The 13,759-nt window shown below is 41.0% G+C and overlaps 1 protein-coding gene across 1 annotated transcript; it reads right to left on the reverse strand.

The window, feature by feature from the left end:
• Positions 1 to 3,684: 3,684 nt before the first annotated feature.
• LOC106727610 (probable inactive serine protease 58) lies at positions 3,685 to 10,565 on the reverse strand. The gene is made up of 5 exons (XM_014546709.1): positions 10,535 to 10,565; positions 9,100 to 9,256; positions 6,803 to 7,053; positions 3,996 to 4,021; positions 3,685 to 3,834 (listed from the first exon to the last, which is right to left on the reverse strand). Exons 1-5 carry the CDS (start codon positions 10,563 to 10,565, stop codon positions 3,685 to 3,687), a joined length of 615 nt encoding a protein of 204 aa, XP_014402195.1.
• Positions 10,566 to 13,759: the final 3,194 nt, after the last annotated feature.

Here is a 13,759-nt window from a genome sequence, read left to right on the forward strand (position 1 = left end):
CACTTTAGGAGTTAGTTTGGCAGTTTCAAACCTTGGAAGCCACCAAGAATTCCTTAAATATGTGAATGAACAAAGTGTGGTACATTCATACAGTTCATACAATAGAATATTTATTTGGTGACACTTAAAAAATGAGCTGTCAAGTGATGAAAGACATAAATGCATACTACTAAGTGATAGAATCCAGCCTAAAAATATAGCTTGTGTGATTCCAATTTATGACATTTTGGAAAAGGCAAACTATAGAGACAGTAAAAATATCAGTGGTTGACTGAGTTTGAGGAGAAAGGGAGAGGGATGAACAGGTGGAGCACAGGGCATTTTTAGGGCAGTAAAATTATTCTGTATGGTGCTCTAATTGTGGCTACATGACACTGTGCTTTTGTCAAAACCCATAGCAATCTATAATAATAAAAGTGTAATATGCTAAATTGACCGGACGTCCTTCTGGACAAAGCCGGGGCTGCATGGGAAGCCCGGGTCCCAGGTGCCTGCTGGCAGTGGAGGGAAGGAAGGCCTACTCTTGCATGGATTTCATACATTGGGCCTCTAGTGTATAAAATAAAGCGCAAGCCATAATGTATAAACTGTGGACTTTAGTTAATAATAATAAATCAATATTGGTTCATCAGTTGTTTTGAATCAAAGCAAGATGTTAATAACAAGAGGGTTTCTCAATGGTGGAATTCAGGTGGTGGGTATATAGGTAAAAACTGCAAAATTCTTTCAGCTTTGCTGTATATTTAAATTTTTCATAGTAAAATTTGGGAGAAATGTTTTTAAATGGAAGTAAATGCCTTGGAGCACAGTGCTAAGGACACCTCTTTAACCTACAATGTGTGTAAGAAAGCAATACCGAGAGTTACACTTGGGGCTTAGAGACAAAGAAGGAACTTGTCTGGCATAAAAAGAAGAGAAAAATAATTCAAAAAGAAGAAAGGCTTCTGTAAAAGCATGAACATGTGAAATAACATGGAGTGTTCATGGAACTATGAGTGTTATAGGGGGAGTATGAAGAGCTGGATGAAGAGACAAGCAAGGATTCAATTCTGAAAAGCCTTATTAAATAAGCCTTGCATATTTAAGATGTCAGAAGTCTTTACTATGTAGAAGATAAGGAGCCAATACATTCATTATTTAACAAAATTCTATTGAATATTGTGGAAGACAGACCCAAAGGCCCATGTTTATGCCCTGCATAATCCTCAATTGCCTCCCCTTGAGTGTGGGTGGTACCTGTTACTTGCTTCTAACAAATAGAATATGACAAAAATTAGGTGATGTCATCCCCATGATTATGCTTATATATATGCCTCCACCTTGCTAGTATGCATAAGAGAGATTCTTCCCACTGGCTTGAAACAAGCAGCCATGCTGAGAAAGCCCACTTGGCAAAGAACTGTGGGTGGGTGGCCTCTTTGTACTAAGGACAATCTTAAGGAACTTGAGGGCAGCATTCAGTTGATAGTCAGAAAAAAGCGAAGGTTCTGTGTCTCTGTGTCAGAGGACCATAATGAATGGATTTTGCCAACCACCTGAATAAGCTTAGAAACAAATTCTTCCCTGGAAACTTCCTAGACCTAAAGAAAAGACCCAGGTAAGGTTTACCTGGACTTCTGACTTACAGAAACTGTGAGATAATGTTTTGAGCTGTTCAATTTGTGGTAAGGCTTTTATGCAGCAATAGAAAACTCATACATATGGATATTGTGTGCTGTTATTAGATATTGATGATTTAATATTGAGAGAGATGAGAATTGTATTCTCATAGATCATAAAGACTAATAGGGAAAACAGGTGTAATAAGACTTGCCACTGTGATTGTCACAATGAGGAAAGTAAAGAAAGAGAGAGAAACACATAGAAGTTTTCCCATGTAAGGTTAAGAAGAAGACCTCCTTGAGGAAGTGATGCTTGAGGCTTGAAGGATGAGTGGAATTTAACCAAAGGAAGACATAGTGGAAGAAATCTCTGGGAAGATGAACCAGGGCTCAAAAGAGAGAAAATCACATAGAAGAGTATGAATAGAGATAGAGAAGAATTTTACAAAACATAACTTTCAGTAATTGTCAAGAACTTCTCATGAAGAAGACAGAGGAGGCAATGAGGGAGTAGATCAAGAAAGAATGTCCTTGGGCTCTGTAATTTAGATGGGTGAGGCTTTATCTTGCTTAAATGGCAACTGAAGAAGTCAATAGATTGAGGGAGTTGAAAAATGAGGCAAAGGAGAGATAATCAATAAAGCAAGTCCATGAGGAAGTCAGATATCAAGGTGGAAAAGGAAGCTAAAAATAGTGGGCCTCACTTCCAGGAAGGATGGGGGGGGGGGGGGGAAATGAATAAGAAAAAAACAACTGTTTGCAGGTTGGATGGTGGGAAGTGGCATGAGGTATCTTTTGATGGTTTTTCCAGCCCTCTACTCCCAGAGGTCATCTGCTGAAGGTGAGAATTGAGGCTAGAGGAGAGAGGAGGATGACCATTATGGAGAATTACACAGACAGTGGACTGGGAAAATACAGGGTTGCCAATAAGCATTGAAGACATAATTTCAGAGTTATAAAAAGTGATCAGAACAGGAAGTGTTGGACAGTGAATCAGAAGCAGGAAGCATGGAGAAACTATAAATGAGGCTGCTAGAGAAGGATTATAAGATAAAGAAACAAATAAGATAAGAAACAAAGTTGAATGAAATTGACTAGTGTCCAAATTTGAGATAATTTTTGTGTATGTGAGAGGATAAAGCTGTGGGTCTTAGTCAGAACGCAGATTTATTTGGGGGAGCACTTTGGTAGGGGATAAAAAGTATCCAGGCTCAGAGTATATCAATGTCCAAGAACTAACCTACCACTGCAATCCCTACTGTCATACAGATTCACTGTCTCCCTCATAAGATGGCTCTCTAAACCTCTTCATTCTTTATAGAGTATCTTTCTCCAATGGCATGATTCTCTCTACCCCCATCTCACTGACCCTCTCTGTTTCTCTTTGCCCATGTCACATTCCCCCCCCCTCCCCCATGTAACTCCATGGCCTCTCAGAAAGAACTCTGAATCCCAACTTGTGTGTTACTTGGAATCCTCTCAATTCTGTATTTTTAGGTATCTTGGTCAATGGGTCTTGGATGCTGTACATCTCCCCACTATATGCCACTACGAGAGGACTAAGCACCAATCATAACTCTTCATAATAGCACAAAACTCTACCAAAGTATGCAGCTGTTACCCATAAATATAGGTCTCCCTAGCTTTCACTACCAAGATGTCATTTGAGATCCAGAGCTTTGTCTCCAGCTGTCTGTTAGAAATGATGGTCTACATGTCCTACAAGGATGCCAAAATAACATGCCTCATTTCTCCTAATTCATGTCCATGCTCCTGATCCTTTATACATGAAAGCATTGGTTCTGTTTATATTATCTTTGAGAAGCACCACCTACCCAGTTGCCCAAGTCAGAAATTTGGGTGTTATCCCAGACACTTCCTTCTTTTTTCTACTCACAGTCAATACATCCACAGATGTATTGTATAGAGGTCAGGAATCACAGCATGAGTTCTTAATATCATTTTTTAATTGGATGCTTTTTATTTGGATTTTGTTCCAGAATAAGAAAGCTCAAAGGAGTTGGGGATCCAGTGTAGAAGTCATGAAGATGTTGCACTGAGGGGATGGAGGAACAGAGGAGCCTCAGTTGCTGTTTATGATTTTTAGGATCCATCTTGCATAGGGATGAATTTCAGTGAAAAATCCTTCACTTCCCATAGTGACACTTCCTTTTGCCCAGGACAAGATTCCATGCAATTTCCCATTGCAGATGGCTGGAGCAGCTGAAACTTCCTGCCAGCGAGAGGGAATAGGAGGTCAATGTTGCTTAGTCCTCATGGAACAAGAATAAATCCCAAAAAAGTTGCACATTATAGTAGCAGGGACATTTAAGGGAATGGACTCATTTTTCTTTAGAAGTAACAACCCTCTCTTAATATCCACATAGGTCTCACCTCTCTTGGGTCAATTTTGGCCCAACCTGAGAGCAAGCAGGTGAAGAAAGGACAAATGGTTCTTCCCAGAATCTCTTCTACTCTAAAAGATGGGAAGGGGGACTCATGACAAACCCAGAAACGGTGTGTGTGTGAGGAGGAGACTTCAGGCCTTTTGGATGAGTACCATTTACTTTCTCACAATCATCTCTCCTCATCACAGACCCCTTGCTATCTTCCTGCCCAGAGAAAGAAAAGATACCTTAATTTCAGATATGGTTTCCAGAGGTTGTCCCACACACATGATGTTGACTGTCATTCTGTCACCTAGCATAAAGTTACACTTATGGAAGGGAAGAGAATGTTGATTTGTCCAAATTAGGATGTCAGGGTCACTCACTGAGGGAAAGAGAAGAGAAATCAAGTCCAGTGTTACTGTCCTTATCACATATACTCTTGTGATCATCACCAATTTTGTAAATGCATTGATCCCTGAGAATATTCATTGCCAGTAGTGAACATTCCATCCTTCTCAGCATTCCTTGTTCATGTCTCTGTGTTAGAGCAGTGGATTCAGAGCATTAAGTCCTCCTTACATCAGACATCAGGTCCGTGGTTCTCTCTCCACTATGCATACATTAGAAACCCTTGAAAACTCATGAGAAAACTATGTAATCATGAGAAGAAATGGACACAAAAACTGTCTCCAAGAAAACTTGCTTTTTGGCACCTACTTCATCTTCTTTAAATTTAGTCATAAAGGGAGAAAACTATTTTTAATATGTTTAAAACCATTTTTAAATGTTTATTTATAAATGGGTTATTTATGTGTATGTGTGTATATGTGTAAAATATACACATATATTTTCCCCTAAGTAGTTATATTATTCTCCTACTATATCTCTACTACAGCAATTGTTACTATCCTGCCAAAAAGAGGATGCAAGGACTCTAACCAAGATATTATATAATTTTAATCTTTGGTAGTGAATAGCAAGGAGAAAACAAAAATTGACCAAACATTGTTCAAGCTAAGCCTAGTGTTATTTATAGAGCAGGATTTTTCTCATGGAGTGTATTCAATATAATGTCCTAAAGTATTAGACCAGAAAGTGTTGGGTCAGAAGAGAGAGAAGTTATGTTCAGTTTTAAATTTTAATGGGAATTGAATTGCAATACGTAGAACAAATGAGATGAAAGTAATCTTGTTACTTGAAACAATGAATAGCTATTGGGAGCCTTGCACCAGAGAGCTTATAGAATTAGTTTGTCATTGTGTTCCTGACCTGCAGAGTCTATGTGATAAAATCTTCATATAGTTTTATTTTGTTTTCAAATGGTATGTAATAAATTACTTTGGTAAAATGTGATGTAATTACTTTGGATAAGACTTATAAAGTCAAAGATAAAAATCATAAATTTTTAATTTGTTCAGAAAATGTATTTACTTAGATTCCCAGGAATGTTGCTTCTAAATTGAAAATGAAGATGTCAAATATGATGAATATAAAAGTTCCTACTTTTATTTGTTTTTACAAAACAGAATGATTTTTAAAGTTCTCACTTTTTGTTTTTACAGAACAGATGGATTGTTCTGTAGCCACCAGTGGGGTTTAAACCTGATTAATATCCATGACAATTTGCCTCAGTGGACACAGCTTTGGCAAGCTAATCAATCAGTGTCACTTTTAAAGTCAGCCAATTAGAGCCCCCTCCAAAAGACATGACTCAGAGTGCCAACCAATCAACAACCTCACTCAAGTAACCATGCTGCTACAGATGATGTCAACTCTCTTAAGCCTCTGAAAGTCTTCCAATCCCTGTCCAGAAAGCTTCCAACAACCACCCCACCAAAAGCCCAGTACTCTGATCTGCTCAGCAAGACTGTGCCTGCTCAGCATTGCTCTTCCTAACTATAATAAGCCATAAATTTAGCTTTATCATTTCATTTTAGATATTGAATATTGATTCCATTATCCCTTGACAATACTTAAAGAGAACAGAATGGTTATTAGCAGCCATATGAAGTAAAAACCACCAAGGACCAACAAATGTATAAGAAAGCAACTTTCTTCATAAAATGCCCTTGATAAGATGTGATACTGCAGAGCTCAGAAGGGAGAGGGATGTGTGCCTGCAACATGGGTTGTGGCAATTTTTCCAATGCGTGCCAGGCCAGAGAGACACTCAGAGACACCCAGAGCATGTCATAATAATGAACTCCTATGCACCCTCCTAGTCTCCACCCCTACGTGGGAACTATTAGATGGAGCAGTAGGTCTAAGAGTAGTACTCTCTTCATTGAAACAGCTCCGGTGACAGAAGAGAGGGTTCTCTCAACCACTACTTACCCCTTCAGGTCCACTTGAGTGAATCATCATCAAGATAGGTTGGTTGTCCATGGTTGGGTGTGGGAAGCAGCCTCGGTTGCCTTCCTATAGCACACGATTTGTTATGGTTTTCCCACTGCTGTCTCATTAATTGCTTGGTGGACTTTCAGTAGCTGTCCATGAGACAGCAAGCCACCCTCCTACAACGTGCCTTGATATTGTCTTTACAGTAATATAATATATTAACCCACCTTTGTTTAAATTCAGTTCCTGGGATCTTGGTTCTACAGATGGAGTAATAACTGCCTGCTTCATTTGTTGATGTCTTATGCCCTCTATCAGTCTCTTTGATTTTTATCTTTTGGCCTCTAATCTTGGTATTATTAGATCCCGAAAGCAATCTCTCTAAGATCAAGACCATTACCTCATAGGCCCTGTTTCCTTTAAGTATATCCCTCTATGTTTTCCCCAGCTCAAAGAACACAGTCAAACACTTACAGTTTTTATAGTCATTCCAACTCCAGGTTGGGATAAAGCAGGAATCATTAGTTGATAAAGATTCCAAAGCTATGGCTATGGTTCCCACATAGGTGTTGAGCACAGCAGCCTTGGACAGTTTTATCATCATCAGGTCATTTTCCAAAGTTTGTGCATTGAATTTGGGGTAGGGCATGGTCAATGTGTTATTCCGTATCTGCTCTTTCTTATGTTTGACGCTGGGTTGATGAACTCCCAATCGAATTTTAACTCTTTGGAAAAAAGAGGGCAGAGAGGTGGAAAAGAACAGGGTCACAGAATGTCAGAACTGCAAGAAATGTCAGAGGTGACTTTCTACAATCATCTTAATTTTACCTCTTAGACCTGAGAACTGAAGTGACCTGCCTTGGTCTGTAAAATAGTGATAACAATAGTCTACAGGATTGTCATTTTAGAGTCAATGTATATAATAAATGCTTGGTATCTGGCACCTAGACCATGCCTGTACAATCTAGTTGTTGTGATGATGATGATGATGATGATGATGATGATTTGAATCATCTGAATGATCAGGTAACAGAGTTGGCACCACAGTCCATATGTCTCAAGCAACTCTTGAGCAAGCATATTGTATCATTTGTTTCTAGATATTCTTAGGCTCCTCCCAAGCTCCTCTCACAGATATTATATTTACCATGTGCCACCTACATTGATCATAGAGTCACAAGACTCTTAGTAGGCTATTAGGACTCCCATTTATCATTTTCCATTATACTCCCTGGACTAATTCAAACCCACTCTCTTGCAATGCCAGAAATCCAGTCATGCACCTTACCTCTTAGACCTGAGAACTGAAGTGACCTGCCTTGGTCTGTAAAATAGTGATAACGTAGTCTACAGGATTGTCATTTTAGAGTCAATGTATATAATAAATGCTTGGTATCTGGCATGGTATCTGCCACCTAGACCATGCCTGTACAATCTAGTTGTTGTGAGGATGATGATGATGATTTGGATCATTTGAATGATCAGGTAACAGAGTTGGCACCACAGTCCATCTGTCTCAAGCAACTCTTGAGCAAGCATATTATATCGTTTGTTTCTAGATATTCTTAGGCTCTTCCCAAGCTCCTTTCACAGATATTATATTTACCATGTGCCACCTACATTGATCATAGTCACAAGACTCTTAGGACTTGCATTTACCATTTTCCATTATACTCCCTGGACTAATTCAAACCCACAGTCACAAGACTCTTAGTAGGCTATTAGGACTCCCATTTATCATTTTCCATTATACTCCCTGGACTAATTCAAACCCACTCTCTTGCAATGCCAGAAATCCAGTCATGCACCATTCCCTACTAAGCCATTCCCTACTAAGGACACTTCATGCATTAGATGTGGCTGAGAAAAAAATATCAGCATTTCCAACTCCAGTTCTTAAAGGTGATGAACTGTCTTTATTTCCTTTGTATTTCTTATAAAGTTCAGATCAAGGGTTCAATCTGTTTTCTAGTGGATTTTCTTAAATAACTAGGTCACTGAGAATTCTGAGTTTGAAATGACCCTTGTGTACCCATGAAACTCTGAATAGGTCCCAAGCACACAACACATTCTGACCCAATTACAACAGAGACTCTGAGAATTATAAGGAATAACATTATATTGTGCAGTGCACTCTTGCCTTCTCCTGTATTACATGGCCTGCCGAACACTTTACCCTCATTTTTTGAACATCCCCTGTCTTCATTACACTCAGCTAACAACTGGTCTCTCAAATACCTTTACTACATCAGACACTCTACTCCCCAGCCTTTATTTACTTGGCTGCCTCCTCTTCATCCCTGTGGGTTTCATCTCTTCAAAGATGCCTCACATGACCACCTAACTAAAGCATTCTTGCTTATTACAGCTTGACACTCTTTTTATGTTTTCTTTTTGGCCACTTATTTATTTTGGCTTACTTCCTCTACCAGAATGTAAGATCTATGAGGGAAAATTTATTTCCATCTTATTCCCTTCCAGTTTTCTCAGTGCATTAAGCAGTCCCAGGCAAATGGTAAATGTTAAATAAATACATTGAATGAAAGCATATTATTTGTTCTCCATGGGAAAGAGTCTTTTGACACCTTCCTATCAACTTCCTCTTAAACTGATAAATGTGTATGATTTTCCCCATTGGGAAGAAGATCTTTCCTCTTCCTGGGTTCCTTTAAATTCCCCAGGATGTCATTAAAACTGGCTGGAATGCCTCATCAGACCTACTTTTGTTTAAATATATCCCTCCTGGTTTCCAAGAGCAAAAGGATACTTACGGTAAGGGGCAGTGAGCAGCGGTCAGGACCCACTCCGGGTGAATGAGAGACCCCACACAGGGCTCTGGACTGGACTTCAGATAGACCATGTAGGGAATAGTAAAATCTTCTGATAAGTTTGACTTTTCAATTTCAGAATATTTGGCCAGAATAATTCCTAAATAATTGATGGAGAAAGAGAGACAAAGAGGTTGAGAAGTGAGGATTGGCTAGGGCAGTGGTTGGCAAACTGCGGCTCACGAGCCACATATGGCTCTTTGGCCGCTTGAGAGTGGCTCTTCTACAAAATACCACGTGCGGGCACACACATACAGTGCGATTGAAACTTTGTGGCCCATGTGCAGAAGTCGATATTTTGTGGAAGAGCCACACTCAAGGGGCCAAAGAGCCGCATGTGGCTCGCGAGCTGTAGTTTATCGACCACTGGGCTAGGGTAATGTTTCCCAGCCTCAGATTTTTCAAAGATAAAATCAAGGTCTTTAAATTATATTAAATATATATGTCTTAAATCAGGGGGAATCAACTATGTCACTCAAGTTATGTTTATTAAAGAAACTGACACATGTCTTTGCCAGGCATAGAAGTAAAAAATGAAATATTCCCTGACTTTGCAGCTGAAAGGAATGGGAAAGCTTGGGGTAGGGCCATGAGGCTTCCAGAGCCTCTGACCAGTCCACCTTCCTTTCCTGTGCTCACTCTTCTCAAGTCCATCTGCCCACATAAAGGGAAGACATGCTTTTCCTGTGGTTGTCCAGGAAACGTGGCAATCTAGGAAATCACACACTCAAGACTAGAGCACTTATTAGTGACATGTCCTAACATGCTTCCAGGCCTCAGAGGGCTTGGGGAGAGCATTGATGGGATGAGCTGTGCATGAGAGTTGGTTCCTTTTGTTTCGTCAACAGTTCATTGAAAGAAATGCCCTCAGCTTCCTATCTCTTCAGTGTGGTTAGCTACTTCCCTTTCTGACACTTCCCTACACCACCCCATCTCCCTCAAGGTTGCAACAAGGGTCCAGACTCTCACCAGCTACACTCAGGAGAATGAAGATGAGACAGCACTTCATGGTGGGCCACGATCTCACCAGGAGCAGACAAGCTGGATCAAATTGGAAATGATCCCAACCTTCAGTCTAAGTGTCCCTGTCAAGAACAACTGGGGGAGGGATGGACATTAATTTGGGGTTGGAGGGAGAAGCAAGGATCTTAGAGTAGTCTTCAAACTAGTCTTTATCAAAGCTGAGAACTGTCTCTGCTGAGGGTGACAGACAGGAAGGAGCAGACCCAGTCAAGACCCTGGTGCCTCTTCTCTGACCCTAAAAATCTCAGGAGTCCTGAGGTGTCTACTGACATTTCCCCACCCCTCTCTATGACATAGCCCTTCTCTGTTGGCCCCTCCTCTCTTTGTGACCTCCAACCTCTCTTCCTGCCCTCACTTGTCACCTCCTCTTTTCGAGAGTCCCTCATAGAGCCATTCTCACAGACTCATCAAACACTGGGGTAGAAAACACGTTTAAGAAATCATCCCCCCTCCCTCATTTTAGAGATGAGGGAGCTGGGTCTTCATGGAAGTTAGTGGCAAAGCCAGGACTTGGAACTGAGTCTACAGATTTCCTCTGCCAGATTGAACTTTATCTGAGCCCTGTGCTCCCAAAATACAGCAGTGGGTAACAATAACCCTGGGAATCTTGTATTTTGGGAAATGCTACCCTTCCCCACGTGAGTTAGAAGAGACTTCCTCGTGGCACCCATAAGACTTTGGATGACTCCCTGGTTACCTGTGACAAGGTCAAGCACAGACCTTTCCCCTTTTGCCTGAACTAGACACTGACCCTCCAACTCTCCATTCTGAGCTTAAAAAGTGTTTTCCTTATGAAATTATCTAAACTGAAACAGCTGACCGAGAAGTCCCCCAACAGCAAAACAGCCTCACTGTAAATCTCCCCACCTGTAACTTGTCTATTCCTCCTGATAAAAATGTAAGACAAAACAATCCTGCTGAGACACTGATTTCTAAGTCTGGGATGTCTTCTTATTGCAATAGTGTGAATAAAATCAATCTCCTTACCTGTTCAGGTGTTTTTGACACTACTCTTTCCAATGCACCACATTCATTTTTATAAGTTAGCCTTATATAAAAACTTTCCAACTGCCCCCAGAAATATGTAATAAATAGTGGGTTCTATTGTCTATAGTTTTATTTACTTATAGTGTTCTTCTCTGGCCTTGCTATCAGTTTTTAAACATAATCCTATATAATAAAAGTCTAATATGCAAATTGTCCCCTTGACTGGGAGTTCGACCGGGAGTTTGACCAGGGGTCAGGGCCAGCTGGCCAACTGCCTATGGCCCCTCCCCTTGGCTGGCCTGGCCCGATTGGCCCAGATTGGTTGGGCTGGCTGGACCCCACCCATGCACGAATTTGTGCACCAGGCCACTAGTAAGAGATATAAAGTGACAAGATGTGCTGAAAAGGAACTTTGAGATAGCATGAAGAAAAAATTATTTGTTTGTCTTTTCATATTTTCTTTCATCTGATCTTTCATCTCTTATATATCTCACTTATTTTGTCAGGTTTCTGAATCTTCCCTCTACCTGAGGTGGTTAGGTGAGTAGGTGAATATCGATGGTGGTGATGAGGTGGGGTAGAAAAACCTTTCAGAGGGAACAGGGAAATCTTTCAACTTATTTGTTCCTGGAGAGAAGCCTGATATGCTTAGTTAAGTAGATCTAAGGTACATATTTAATAAAGAAAAGTTATATGTGAAATGAATTTAGGTTATATGCAAACATAAAAGCAACTAAATGAGAACTAAGGAAATAAGACAGGACACATTAACTGTGCCCAACTAGTTAAGAGCCTTGAATGCTAAGCTCAGGAATTTGGACTTTTATCCTCCTGGCATCAATAGGTGATATTAAAGGCTCCAGACTGCTCTCTGCAAGTATACCATCCCGAGTTACAAAGGGATAGAAAATTCATAATTGGAGCATGTATCTTTCTATGCTCTTCTCCACCAAGTTACCTGTTATGAACTGAATGTTTGTGTCCCTCCCAAAATTCATATATTCAAGCCCTAACCCCAAAAGGGATGGTAGTAAGAGTTGGGTCCTGTGGGAGGTAAATAGGTTTAGATGAGGTCATGAGTGTGGAATCCCCATGATGGGATTAGTGTCCCTCTAAGAAGAAGACATTACAATGAGCTCTCTCAGCCATGTGAGGATAAGTGAGATGGTAGCTGTCTATAAGGAAGTAGGCTCTTACCATTTTCTGCTGGCACTTGATCTTGGACTTCCCAGCCTCCAGAACTGTGGGAAATTGTTCAAGCCATGAAGTCTATAGATCTTTGGTTATAGCAGCCCAACCCAATTAAGACATATCTCTCCTTCAACTGTTCGCTGGGACCACAAACATTTTCCTCTTTCAAACCTCCTTCATCTCCAATATTTCCATGCTCAGACCCACTTGTGTCTTTTTCCTTTAACCATATCGGATATGCACAGAAATCATGTGTTGGGAATTGTACTCTAGTCCATCCTCTGGATGATCATGGAAGAGCTGGGGGAGGGTGTTGAAGAGCTAACCCAGGGTGGCCATGCTGCCTTTCTAGACAGGGCTGAAGAGAACAAATAACTCCTCCATTGCCAAGACTTTTATTACCTCAAAGTAATAGATCTATATTTTATAAATTTATCTGCACTTGCACATTTTTTTTGCTTATGATTTAAAATAGTACATAATTTGGGCTGGGGTTTTGGAGGGCCTGGTGGTGGGATAGGGCCACAGATTATCTGAAGGCATAATGCCTACCATAGCAATAAAATTCCAGTTGGAAAGTAAGAAAGATATTGAACAACCGGCACATGGGTAGGTGAAACCTTGAATAATGCAGGACATTTGTGATTTTTAAAACTCCCTCCTTCTAGAGATTTTCATTTTTCTAGCCTCACAGTATTTCAGAGAGATTAGAGACAAAAGAGAGAGCATAGTGTCAAGCAATAGTGGTGCTTTGGGAATAAGGACAGCCTGGGCATCTCCCAGCTTTCCTACGAGCTAGTTGAATAACTTTGGGAAGTTGATTTTAACTTTCTGCAAGTTAGTGTCACTACCTCTTTAAAAATGTGATGGTAACAGTTACCCCTATCCTTATCCATCTTTATATCCTCAACTAGAGGCCCAGTGCACAAAAATTTGTGCACTCGGGGGGGGGGTCCCTCAGCCCGGCCTGTGACCTCTCACAGTCTGGGAACCCTCGGGGGATGACTACCTGCTGGCTTAGGCCTGCTCCCCGGGGGATTGGGCCTAAGATGGCAATCAGACATCCCTCTGGCAGCCCGGCAGCCCTCAGGGGATGTCCACTTGCCAGCGGGGAGCAGACCTAAGCTGCAGTCAGACATCCTTAGTGCTGCCGAGGAGGCAGGAGAGGCTCCCACCACCACAGCTGTACTAGCAGCCATCAGCCTGGCTTGTGGCTGAGCAGAGCTCCCCCATGTGGGAGCGCACTGACCACCAGAGGGCAGCTCCTGCATTGAGCATCTGCCCCCTGGTGGTCAGTGTGTGTCATAGTGACCAGTCATTCCCAGTCTTTCTGCTGTTAGGGTCAGTTTGCATATTACCCTTTTACTATATAGGATAGAGGCCTGGTGCACAGGTGGGGGCC

The sequence above is a fragment of the Myotis brandtii genome, unplaced genomic scaffold (genome assembly GCF_000412655.1).
Source record: "Myotis brandtii unplaced genomic scaffold, ASM41265v1 scaffold455, whole genome shotgun sequence".
NCBI lineage: Eukaryota > Metazoa > Chordata > Mammalia > Chiroptera > Vespertilionidae > Myotis > Myotis brandtii.